The sequence below is a fragment of the Etheostoma cragini genome, chromosome 14 (genome assembly GCF_013103735.1).
Source record: "Etheostoma cragini isolate CJK2018 chromosome 14, CSU_Ecrag_1.0, whole genome shotgun sequence".
NCBI lineage: Eukaryota > Metazoa > Chordata > Actinopteri > Perciformes > Percidae > Etheostoma > Etheostoma cragini.
In genome coordinates, this window is record NC_048420.1 from 52,114 (window position 1) to 64,997 (window position 12,884).

The following is a 12,884-nucleotide window of genomic DNA, read 5'->3' on the forward strand; positions in this document are numbered from 1 at the left end:
TTGGTGGCAGATCCAAACCAGACTGTGATGGACGTGCAGAGGACAGACTGGACAATGGCTGTGTAGAAGTGGATCAGCAGCTCCTTAGGCAGGTTGAGCTTCCTGAGCTGGCGCAGGAAGTACATCCTCTGCTGGGTCTTTTTGATGATGGTGTCTGTGTTGGGCTCCCACTTCAGGTCCTGGGATATAGTGGGTCCCGGAAACCTAAAGGATTCCACAGCAGACACAGGGCTGTTGAGTATGGTGATGGGGGGAAGAGTGGGGGGTCACTTCCTGAAGTCCACGATCATCTTCACAGTCTTGATCGTGTTAAGCTCAAGGTTGTTCTGACTGCACCAGAGAGCCAGCTGATACACCTCCTGTCTGTAGGCCTATGACCGTTGTGTCGTCAGCGAACTACAGGAGTTTAACAGATGGGCCTCCTGAGGCGCAGTCATTGGTGTAAAGGGAGAAAAGCAGTGGGGAGAGCCCACATCCCTGGGGGGCGCCAGTGCTAATAGTCCGTGTGCTGGATGTGATGTTGCCCAGCCTCATCTGCTGACTCCTGTCAGTCAGGAAGTTTGTGATCCACTGACAGGTGGAGGCTGGCACGGTGAGCTGGGAGAGTTTGGTGCTGAGGATGTCCGGGATGATGGTGTTGAACGCTGAGCTGAAGTCCACGAACAGGATCCTTGCATAAGCCCCTGGAGAGTCGAGGTGTTGCAGGATGTAATGCAGTCCCAAGTTGACTGCATCATCCACAGACCTGTTAGCCCTGTAGGCAAACTGCAGGGGGTCCAGCAAGGGGACTGTGATGTCCTTCAGGTTGGCCAATACCAGTCTTTCAAAGGACTTCATGACTGCAGATGTCAGGGCGACAGGCCTGTAGTCATTTAGTCCGGAGATGGAGGGTTTTTTGGGGACTGGGATGATCGTGGAGCGTTTGAAGCAGGAGGGAACTTCAGATAGCTCCAGAGATCTGTTGAAGATCTGAGTGAAGCTGACCGTGTTTTCAGTGGACCTCTCCACTCTGGAACAGGAAACAGACTAAATAAATGCTTAATGTAGTACAGAGTCAGTTTACAGTTTGATTGTGGTCTAAATAGTGACGTAGATCAGTGGATGTACAAAAAATTGTATGACAACAAAGGTGGGGGGGACTAGTTAAGCATGCGAAGGCAGATGATATATCTGCATATCATAACAGATATGATAGCAGTGCAAGTGAAGATGTGCATCGGTGTAAGTATGCAGCGGGGCAAGACAGAGATAATGGGATGAGGCGTGCAAAACAGAGCATGGATGATGGAGAACAGTTAGCACATGCAGTGATCTGACAGGGGCTCAGACAGACTTACTCTGAAGGCCGTTAGTGGGATAAGGGGTTTGAGTTTCAAGGTGTTTTTGTTGTTCATTCCAATCATCTGCAGCGGAGAACTGGAAGGAGTGGTGGCCAAAGGAGGTGGGGCTTTTGAGGTGACCAAGGAGATGTAACTGCTTGCACACAGGCTGGGGGGTAGGTAAAGCTCTGGTGACCAGTGAGTACAGCAGGGCTTTTGCCTAATAAATGAGTACCAGTATGGAAGTCAACTTCTTCCTCCATGTGTCAAATGTTACGATATGATTTCTTGTGTAAATCTTCAACAAATTTGTTTTCTCTGTCTATCTCCCATGCTAAGATGATGCAGATTTGGGGCCCTTTCATAAAACACATTAGAAGGGAGTCAGGATGAAGGTACTGTATATATAGTGTTTGGGTGTGTGGAACGCACACACCCAAACATTATATACATACCTTCAACAACATAGTGTGGATCAAGGGCAATACATATCTGGGATAAAGCCTGACATCCTGTCCATAAGCCTCGGCTCCGTTCTCTGTAGGAAACAACAAACTCTGAGCTAAAGTTCTACACGCTGTCAAGTTTTGAAGAAAATGTGGAACGTGTCACATGGCAGGCCTGCTTGGCTCTTTCGGGGAATGATTGTTAATATTAGCCTTGAAAGAGGTTTACGCCGTTTCCTCTCTGACCGGGACACTTTGGGACCAATGGGTGGGATTGCTCTGGACAAAGTACACACAAAACTGGTAAGAGTAAATTACGTTTAACCATTTTTCCAGCATTGTGTGAATAGTTAACAATTGATTTAATTAGTTTTCCAAAACACGAGAAAAGGGTGACAGAGCCCAAAATGAATTCTTTTAATTCCTGCTTTGTCTGACCAACAGTATGAAACCCAAAGATTTAAACATACATACTGTAATATCAAACAGACAAATTGTGATTGGTTTAAAGAAATGTAAACAACCCAGTTTTTTTCCCTCCTCTCCCAGAATGTAGGTGTGGTGTAGCCAGACCTTACTCCACAGTGCTGTGGAGATAGGTCTGGCAATGCAAGACTACATACAGCATAACCCAGAACAAGAATGCAGTTGAGCCCCATTACACAATCTTCTGAGAATACGTATACCAAGTTAAGGTTTGTTGACTGGCATTAACATTTTAGAGTAAAAATTACTGGAAAGATATTTTGATTCAGCTGTATATTGAGATATTTTGAAAGAATATGCCGTAGCTTGTCAGTCACTTATGGAAGTACCCATATATTTCACCTTAATATTTCATTGTAAAAAAAATCCTACTCAAGTGCAAATGTATAAGCAACAAAATATACATATTAATACATACAAGTAACAGAGACTCAGTGGAGTAAAAATATAAAGTTAGATAATGCCACACAACAGGTATACCTTTCTGTATCCTTCAAACAGTGGATCAGCACCTTGTCATTCATTCAACACTGTATTGTATCTACAGGTGGTTCCACAGCAGGCTGGGTTTCTCTGGTCAGGTGGAGCTTTAGGCCCTGCTCACATGTAACTGGTTATTAACGTTTTATTTACACACAAACTGAGAATTTGCCTCCGAAAACGAGTTTAAAACTGCGACCTGAGTGGAGATTGAGGACTGTCTTAGTTTACACGTAAACTTAGACATACCTGTGTTTATGCAGCCAAGGAGATTTCTTGCGGTTGTTACCATTTTGGGGATTCTGATTGGCTAACGTGGGCTTTTACATTACTCATTACACTGCCACCTAGAGCTGTGCACGATGTTCGGTTGAAATGTGTTTTCTCACACACAAAATGTGCCATTTGTCCTGCCCTGTAAATACACACAGGACAGTGAGGGAGGGTACTCAGTCCGTACCTGCAAAGTCCTTCTAGAGCTCCAGTAGCGAAATCACCTGCAGCGATGTGCAGGTGACTCTTCCTACATAGCCCTTTAAAAAAAGCTTATTCAAAGATAAGATGTATTCAAACTTTTCTGTTTAATCTAACAGCTGAATGAACCAGACCGCAGACAGGATTGTCACCATAAAAAGGACTTTTATTCGTTTAAATGTACAGGCGGGCTCTAACGATAGCGGTGCAGCTGCATGGTGTTGCGCCTCTTCCAGGCTGCGCGGCGGGAGCCTCCGATGGTCAGGTGGAACTTGTGGCCCTTGCCCAGGCCACGGCTCTTCTTTCCTGCAGATGTCAGGCCACGCATCTCTCTGTGCTTGTGCACAGCCTTTGTGATCCATTGGGTGTCTGGGTTGCGTCTGATGGCCTTGTGGAAGGTGTCGATCAGAATCACTTCAAAGAACTTGTAGGTGGAGTCCTCACCCACCCAGTAGGAGCTCAGCACTCGCAGGCCTCCGCAGTGACGGCCAGCACGCTCCTAGGAAAATAAAATGAAAACCCTGTTAAAGGAATGTCGGACTGGATAATCAAGTCTGTAAGTAACAAAAGCTAATAGTGCACACAAGGAATGCAAGTTGAACCCTTCCAGAACCCTATACACAGATGCTAACAGTACCAACCCTGCTGGTATGGGATTACAAAAAAGGGCAAACTGACAACGGGAAATTCCTTTTTACCAGAGTAGGAGACCTTCAATTCTATCCAATTATAAAGTGAAAATCCTCTACAATATGTATACATTGCAATTCCCACCAGCAAGTTCCATTTAGGCAAATATGAAACAACTTTTCATCAGTAGTGACATTCTGAAGCAGTGTTGGGATAAAGCCTGACTCTCCCTTTTACCATAACTATATCTAAAATGTCACAATTAAATATCGATTTTAAGCCCAAGATTCAACGATTCTCAATTAAAAACGATTCACAGTACATAACTGTAGTTACTTTTCTCATGCGATAGTACACACACACACACACACACACACACACCATTACAAAGAAAATTGGAATTCTATGAATTGATTTTGAATCTGTAGAGCTTGTATTGCGATGCAAATGTAAATCACTTTTTTGCACACAACTTATATAAACCTAAATATGAGCACGTGGGTGAGAACCTGTCAGAAAACTAAATCTAAGCAAGCATCAGTTCAGCTTCAATAATAGCCATCATTGTTCCATCTGGTACTGTGGGGTTACTGCCAAGCATTAGATGGACGGCAGTGTTGATAACCAACGTGGATATGACACCGCAGACCCTAAACCAATGTGACCTTTTCTCATTAAGTGGCCCAGGAGTTCTTCTCCATTCTGCACCATCATGCACGTTACCAGGAACTTAACCGGATACATGATTTCAGCCACCTGTGCTTTTCCTACAGTAACAAATCAAATGTTTCTTTGAAAAACACCTGTCACTACCATTCCTTTTGAGTATGAACTGTGAAATTTCAACATCAGTTGAATATTTGTGTGATTAGACTGATTAACATCTTCCTAAGTCTCTTGTTAGCCTTGTTGTACCTGTGAGGGCAGGACACATTACACATCTGTTCTTAAGTCCATTATTCTTATTGGGAGGTAATAGAGATATAGTGACCACGGGTGTAACAATAAACCACGGTAGAAATGTTGACAATTAAGAGTTTAAATTTAAAGTATTATCGCGGTGTGGAAACCCGGTTTAATCCTTCCCAGCTTCATCCGAGCCACTCAGAGAGGAAAGGCCAGAATGTAGCAGCTGTTAAGGCTTCCTTCTTTTCCATTTCGTTGTTGAAGTGATGTGTGTAGCCCAGAACGTACGCTCTAACTATTCTGTAGCTTGCTAAGCGGTCATGGCTTTTACTGCCTCGTTATCTTCAATAAGGGTTCTGCTACCATGTGGAAGTTTAACCCGTGTTATGTCGCCACATTTGTTTGGCGAGATGTGTGAGTATATATACACACACTTTCGCCTTGGAGAAAAAATATATATATATATATATATATACACACACACACACACACACACACACACACACACACACACGCGCTGTTGTCGTGTCGTTTATGGCGTAGCTGATGGATGTGCAGACTGTTTAATGTTACTTGTGATGATACTCAGGTTGGGTTTCCTAGCAATGTGCAGTCACCAGTAAATAAGCAACACTGTGGAGCCACATGCTGAGCTGTTAAAGGTGTATTACACTGTTTACTCAGTTATAAATGTGCGCTTTGATAGATGTGGCTTATTCTCAGTTTGTTACTGAGTAATATGCTACATTTATGTTATAACATTTAGGTTTTGTAAATTTTCAGTTATTTATAAATCAGTTACTTATTAATGTGCATTATAATTTGCTTATAGTTCAGAACCACATCCAACTTTACATGCAACGTCAAATACAACTTCATAGTTAACTTTACGTTGGAGTTTGAATTAAATCTTCCTGATTTCAGAGTCCAACATCTCTGGTTCTAGTTCTTACTGGCCCCCCTAATGCTGGCCAGGGGTTCAGCAGACAGTTTTCAATTATGTTTAACTCAACCTTTGTTATAATAGCCTATATTTTTGTAATATAATAAACACTTTCTGAAACTATTCCAGCTGTGTACACCTATCAGTGCTTTTTGAACATACTAAACACTAATGAATAGCGTGATAATAGCAAAAACTGATATTTTGTCATTATAACAATCAAGTTCAAGTTTGATACCATTACATCCCTAGTAGATAAGTTTTGTGACTTAATAAATTCCTAACTAAGCTACAGCCCACATTCAACCTGAGCAGAGGTCTAATCAGCCAGAACAACTGAAATGACTTGTGTGGGGCTTCAGAGACTTTACAACTCGGTTTTGGTGTGAGCAAGCCACTAGTAAATCAAATTAGGCATTACATTTCACAACTCTTGGTTTTCACTAACATTTTGAAAACGTCACACTTGTGAATTGTGAGGTGTGACTTTAGTGACAAGGGTCCCCTTGGGAGGGTGGGCCCGGGCAACTCTCCACACAGTGATTATTTCAATTAATATTCCAATGATATGCACTTCCTACACGCAAAATCACAAAGCATTGCCTACTGTGAAATGGAGAAATGCACTTTTGTGAAATGCACTATACAGGTCAGTTCTGACCCACAGAGGAGCAGAGTCTCTAACTTTATCCCCCCCCCCCCAATGTATTGGAGAGTTTAACAGGGGAACATGTTGCTAACCCTTTACATTCGTTGTGTTAGCATTTGCAGTCAGAATGAGTAACATGAATAAATGTATTTCAGGTGCAGTACACAGTCATCTAAAGCTATTCAGAAGCATTGCAAAACATGTTTGATTGTGGGCCTTCGAGCAAACGGCTAATCCATCAACATACCTCTGCGGTTGACTGCAAACTACGGGCAAACTTGATCTGGTTGACGCCATGGTGCACTGGCTTGCCATAGGTGGCACCCTTGGGCACAGGGCGTTTACGGCCTCCACGGCGCACGCGGACGCGGTACACTACGTAGCCTGTTTGGATAAAACAAAAAGGCGTGATTAGCAAGGAAAGGCAAAGAAGACCAATCACGTGTGCAGGAGCACAAACTTGGGGCTCAGCACTCACCCTGCTTGGCCTTGTAGCCCAGTCTACGGGCTTTGTCAGGTCTGGTGGGTCTAGGAGCGCGGTGGAGGTTGGACAGCTGACGGTACTGCCAGCAGCGGACACGGAGCAGGAAGCGCATCACATCGGACTGCTTCTTGCGCCACAACTCCTGCATATACTTATATGCTCCCATGTTGACTTATCTAAAGAAGAAGAAAACAGTGTCAACTCATGGCTTGTTTTAAAACATGATGCACATTAGGAATACAGGATTAATGTTGGATAACATGCAGACAGCATCTGTAGTTAAATCTTTAACATGCGAGGGTCCAGCTGAGCAACATTTATAGGAATAAAATTAGAAAGTTGTAATAATGCCATGTGATAGCAGGCAAGTCAATCATTTGGCTTACTGCTTCCTGTTTCAGGTTAAACAGTTAATGAGCGGTCTCTTAGGTAAGTCAATTTCAAGCCTGTGACTCTTGAGTCTTGATAGACATGATGTAAGACCACGGACACTCCATACATTTCCACAGTGAGACCATCGGGACGTTAACCGTTTTCAGGTTTCCCATCGTCTCCCTAGCCTCTACAGCGGCGTTACCACATTAAAATGTTCAAGTGCTAGCCAGTAGTACAGCAGTCCATGCTTGTGAGAAAGCTGGCTAAACTACAGCTAACGTTAGCATGCTAATGTTGCCGCGTAGCAGCTCACTCTAGCGCCACCAGAAAGTTGTTAGCACTAACGTTAGCCCAGAAAGAAGAAAATGACATCTGGCGTTTATAAACGGGTTAAAAAGCGAAGACTCTAGTAACTTCATTACACAAATCCCAAGACAGCATGGTACCAACACACTAGCTTCACTGCTGCGGCCGGCTGTGGCAACGGCTACTAGATCCGACTGCATCTAAGCGCCATTGAAACAAGGCAATAAGACGAGTTTCTAACAATGCTGCTCAAAAACTAATCAAGGCGTACGGGATCGTTTTTAATTCGCTAAACTATGACCTCAGCCAAACAGACCGATGAAAGCATATTCATAATGATTTTAATGGATTACATTGAGAAGAAACGCATAGAAAAACTCGCTTACATGATGGCGTACCAGCCGGAAAGAGAGAGGGTACGTACCCAGCATGCCTTATGAAAACGACTGGAACGCATTTACTAGGTTGTGCTCATGGGTAATGTAGTCTTCCTTTATCTTAATTTTTTTTTTTAATTATTTTATTTCTAATTTCGGGAATCAAACACGTGCTCTATTTAAAAAAATTATAATAATAATGTAATCACCCAGTTTTACATCCATTTTCTGAAGACAAAACGTACGTATGTCATTTTAATGGGAAGTTAGCCAGAAATATCCTCGCCGTTAAACTCGGATTACGGACTTTTTTACTGCACAAAATGTACGTTATGTAGTCATGTATATGTATATAAAATGATGATAATGATTATAATAATACTAATTAACATATGAAGACGATGGGTTACTAACCTTATGCTATATAATTTATTGTGTAATAATATTACAGTTATGACATCTTGTAATATTATTTATATATATATATATATATATATATATATATATACATATACGATGACGATTATTATTATTATTTTTTATTTTATTTTACATTTTTTTGGTGTGAACAGAGTTAACTCAGCAACGCATGCGCAGTGACAAAAATCTTCTCGCTAGCAGAGCAGAATGGGTGCTATGGTTGTGATGCTACGTTTAAAGACTTCATAGAGGCTAACGCTAGTTATCGTCCTGGTTCAAGTAAGAAGCTTTAGCAGATTGTAGGCTAACAGTTCCGTTTAGGAAGAGTGTGTGGCTCCCAGCCGAGGACAAACTCGTTTACTGGCGCAGAAGGAGCTGCTCCGTCTAGCCTGTTAGCTAACCTAGCTAGCTAGCAAGGCTAAACAACAAAACGCTGTTATAGCGAGCAACGCTCAGGATAAGCGCCCCACTTGTTTTGGGCGGTTCTAAAGGAGCTCTTATAGATGTTTATGTTATTTACGCACGTCTAACATATGCCATATGAGACAATATGAATAATATATAGCGTTTTGTGTTAATACATGTCAGGTTCGAAATGGGAAAAGGCTGTAAAGTTGTGGTGTGTGGCCAGGCAGCTGTTGGAAAAACTGCCATACTGGAGCAGTTGCTGTACGGAAATCACTGTGTAGGTAAGTATGACACTGAGTACGACATAAGTCATGAGAAAAATAACAGGCCTGCATTATTTTTATTTGTGTAGTTGTTTACACTGTTTTATATAGTCTATTATTCATATTTTTTAACATTTCTTACCTAATACATCTTATGTTGATGCAATACATTTTCAGTATAATGCACATATTTAAATTTTCATGCATTCTTTGTTTAATTCAATGTGAAGTAATTGTGTGCTGAGATTGAGCTACTTTGTGATGAGACTGGACCAGGCTTCAGTTGTAATAGCCTAAGTCTTTACAATTAATCACAGTTTTATCAAAATTGCAATATGGATTAGTGCAATATCCAAATCGCAGGGCGGCGCAGTATTAGTTAAAAAGCAAAATATCTGTCTAACCATTCTGAATGAAATATGTGGGGCTGTAGAGACGTCCCGGCCTACACATCCTATCCTACAGACTAAAAGAAAACATCTTTGTTTAGTACAGATCCTTAAAAAAATCATGCTACATGACTATTGTACATTATAATTTGTGTTTCAATGAAAATGATGAATCCCCAAAATTGATCATTCCCTCCAATATTGTGAACCATATCGCAATCGCAACATTAGTCAAAATCATCGCAATTTGACATTTTCCTCATATTGGGCGGCCCTAGAGCCCAATAGTTTCTGTCTGTGATGACAGAATCATGGACCAAATCGTGAAATTGAGAATTTAAAAAAAGAAGAAGCCATTGGACAGATTTCATATGGCTCTGCATTAAGTCAGTGCTAAAACTTTACTGGAGATTTGGAAATATGACTACGTCTAACTTTCCAACCAAGCTGCCCCGCTGTAACTAATTTAAATAACTTCTGAAAAATACATTCACATTTTTCCTTTCAGTGGCTTAGGCCTGCTTGGGGTTAACTTAGGCCTGCCTGGGGGAAACTTGGCAGGCTTGCAATACACCGGGGGGAAACACTGGATTTATTTAAATCACCTGAAGTCTCTTACCAATAAATAACTTTCCCTAAAACGCCTTGTTTTATGTGGCTTCCCTTTTCCCTTCCGAGCTGCGTTGTAACAGCATACAGTACACATTTCTTACTCCTATGTTTTTTTTATTCATTATTTCTCCTTCTAATTTCTACTGTATTTGTCCTTATTTCTCCATATATTTCTACTCGAATAGAGCATATGTAATGAACTGAAATTTCCCCTCGGGGATCAATATGAATGTTTTGATTGTATAGACAGGTCCAGCGTGGATTTATATGGGTTCAATGTTGGGCCATTTTGGGTCTCTAATTCAGGTCAACTTGATCTGGTGGACAACAGATTTTCTTGATGTCTCATGGAAATTTCTAACAGATTCTATGGGTGAGACAAATAAAATTAAAAATCGCATTGTGATGGGTTTTTTTGGCGACAATTTTTTTACAATTGATTGTTGTCCCTAGAATCTGTGTATATGTATAGTTTGTGTGTGTGTGTGTGTGTGTGTGTGTGTATATATATATATATATATATATATATATATATATATATATATATATATATATATATATATATATATATATATATATATATATATATATATATATATATATATTAGGGCTGTCAAATGATTAAAATTTTTAATCAAATTAATCAGAATTTTCAGTGGATTAATCAGGATTAATCACCATTTGCCATTGCACCTGAATCCTAACCATTTTTTTTCTGAAATGCATACCAAAAGATAAATAACAGGACACATAAGGATACAGGATACATCATTTTCATATTATGTGCACTGTCAGTCCCAATGGTTGTCGTCTTGCCCTCGATGTCCACTTACGTGCAACAGAAAGGAACTGTTCTTTACAATCCTCCGCAAAATGATGCTCCTCAGTTTTTAATATAGTCAGCGCAAAAGAAGAAATGTGCCGTTGCTACGAGGTAATTGGTGTTACTCACTGATGTCCAATGGTCTCCTGTCAGGGCCATATGATTTACTTGAGCCAAGACCTCTTTCCTTTTTTCTTTTTCGTTTTCATAGAGCTCGTGGATTTTCGTCATAACTGTGGCTCTCGACGGTGGCTTATAAGATGAGTCTTGAGACGCCACTTGCAAAACATCAAGGAAACCTAAGTCTTCTACAATGCTAATGGGTCTACAATCCTTTGCAATCCATTTTGCTATTGTGTTGGTCAAATTATCTGAGGTTGATTTTGTTAATGGTCTAGGAACATTCAGCGTTGTCTGGCGCAAACCACGCATGTTTGGCGTTGACATGGTACCTCAAGCTTGAACAGCTCCGGTGAAATTGAAACTCCTCGTTACAAATCTTGCAAATAACCTTGTACTTGTTAACCGTACCATCATCATTCTTTTTATATTTGAATCCGTCAATAGGCCCACTTTGCTCACCTTGCTCCATCTTGCTTTAGCTCCCAACCACTTTCCTGACCTGAATAATTTGTCACACTGCGCATGCGTGAAATGCGTTAAAAAAATTGACGTAATTAACAACAAACAACTAATTAACGTCGTTAACGCGCTATTTTTGACAGCCCTAATATATATACACATACATACATACATACATATTTTTAATTTACTTTTTTTGTATTATACTTTATTAATCCCACAAGGGGAAACTACCCTTTCCACTCTGTTATTACACACATTACACACAGGCCTGAATTACACACACATGCTCAGGTCCTATACAGGCACTAATGGATTCTGCTTATAATAGTATTCATTTCTATATTTATTCAGTACATATCCATGTCCTAAACGTATGAACCATTGTATATCCTGCACTTACTGCTATTGCACTTCTGGTTAGACCCAAACTGCATTTTGTTGCCTTGTACCAGTGTAATGACAATAAAGTTTAATTTAATCTAATCTAATATCAGAGTAGGGGGGCTGTCGCCGGAAAGGTGCCCTGAGCAGTTGGCGAGATATATATATATTATATATATACCCTAACCCATTAAAAGAATGGATTTGGAAAGAAACCTACTGTCCCGGCCCACATGGTTTCCCTTGTCCTAAAAACACGGTCAGGGTTCAACAATAAGGGTTGCCTCAATGGCCCGGGGGAAGTAAAACGCCACGTTGGGCATCATGGTATCATAAATGTCGTCATCGTTCACTTGCCCTCGTCGGAGAACGCTCGTTGAATGATTTGATTGGAATGTGTCGTTGGCCAATCAAGAATTGCGTTGGTGCTTGATGCCTGTATATTTTTTTAATTATGATTCATGATGCTTTTGATGCTTTTGCTTTTTTCCAACATTTTGTGTTTTACGCTTTTCACAAAGTTGCAAATGCTTTTAGAGCGTATTCTTTTTCCTTTTTCCTTTGGTGAAAATTGACTTTGAGCTAGCAGATGTTTGATCATTTGAACTAGGGCTGAACTATATTGTGTTTTAGCATTGACATCCCTAATAAAGTAAGCCTAAAGAAACCAGCAGAAAGCTTCTACCAGTCAGGCTAAAGCTAATATAGTTAGCCTGAAGAAACAAGCAGAAAGCTGCTTCCATCTAGGCTAAAGCTAATATAGTTAGTCTAAAGAAACCAGCAGAAAGCTGCTACCAGCCAGGCTAAAGCTAATATAGTTAGTCTAAAGAAACCAGCAGAAGGCTGCTACCAGCCAGGCTAAATCTAAAATAGTTAGTCTAAAGAAACCAGCAGAAAGCTGCTACCAGTCAGGCTAAAGCTAATATAGTTAGCCTAAAGAAACAAGCAGAAAGCTGCTACCAGCCAGGCTAAAGCTAATATAGTTAGTCTAAAGAAACCAGCAGAAAGCTGCTACCAGCCAGGCTAAAGCTTATATAGTTAGTCTGAAGAAACAAGCAGAAAGCTGCTACCAGCCAGGCTAAAGCTTATATAGTTAGTCTAAAGAAACAAGCAGAAAGCTGCTTCCAT

At 40.8% G+C, this 12,884-nt stretch overlaps 2 protein-coding genes across 2 annotated transcripts in view; one reads left to right on the top strand and one right to left on the bottom strand.

Moving 5' to 3' along the window:
* Positions 1–3,350: 3,350 nt before the first annotated feature.
* rpl15 (ribosomal protein L15) lies at positions 3,351–7,969 on the bottom strand. Its single transcript, XM_034891601.1, has 4 exons — positions 7,885–7,969; positions 6,812–6,993; positions 6,581–6,717; positions 3,351–3,704 (listed from the first exon to the last, which is right to left on the bottom strand). Exons 2-4 carry the CDS (start codon positions 6,981–6,983, stop codon positions 3,399–3,401), a joined length of 615 nt encoding a protein of 204 aa, XP_034747492.1. The 5' UTR covers positions 6,984–6,993; positions 7,885–7,969; the 3' UTR covers positions 3,351–3,398.
* A 478-nt stretch (positions 7,970–8,447) lies between these two features.
* The window catches only part of nkiras1 (NFKB inhibitor interacting Ras-like 1), a 7,647-nt gene continuing 3,210 nt past the window's right edge, over positions 8,448–12,884 (top strand). The window contains exons 1-2 of the mRNA XM_034891604.1: positions 8,448–8,574; positions 8,884–8,984. Of these exons, the coding sequence (XP_034747495.1) occupies positions 8,891–8,984 (94 nt within the window). The 5' untranslated portion in view covers positions 8,448–8,574; positions 8,884–8,890. The remainder of the gene's footprint in view (positions 8,575–8,883; positions 8,985–12,884) is intronic.

Coding starts and splice junctions, on each gene's coding strand:
- rpl15 (XM_034891601.1), bottom strand. CDS start 6,983: ATGGGAGCATATAAGTATATGCAGGAGTTGTGGCGCAAGAAGCAGTCC. Junction 6,718..6,811: donor GGGCTACAAGGCCAAGCAGG/GTGAGTGCTGAG, acceptor TTATCCAAACAG/GCTACGTAGTGTACCGCGTC. Junction 3,705..6,580: donor GTTTGCAGTCAACCGCAGAG/GTATGTTGATGG, acceptor TTATTTTCCTAG/GAGCGTGCTGGCCGTCACTG.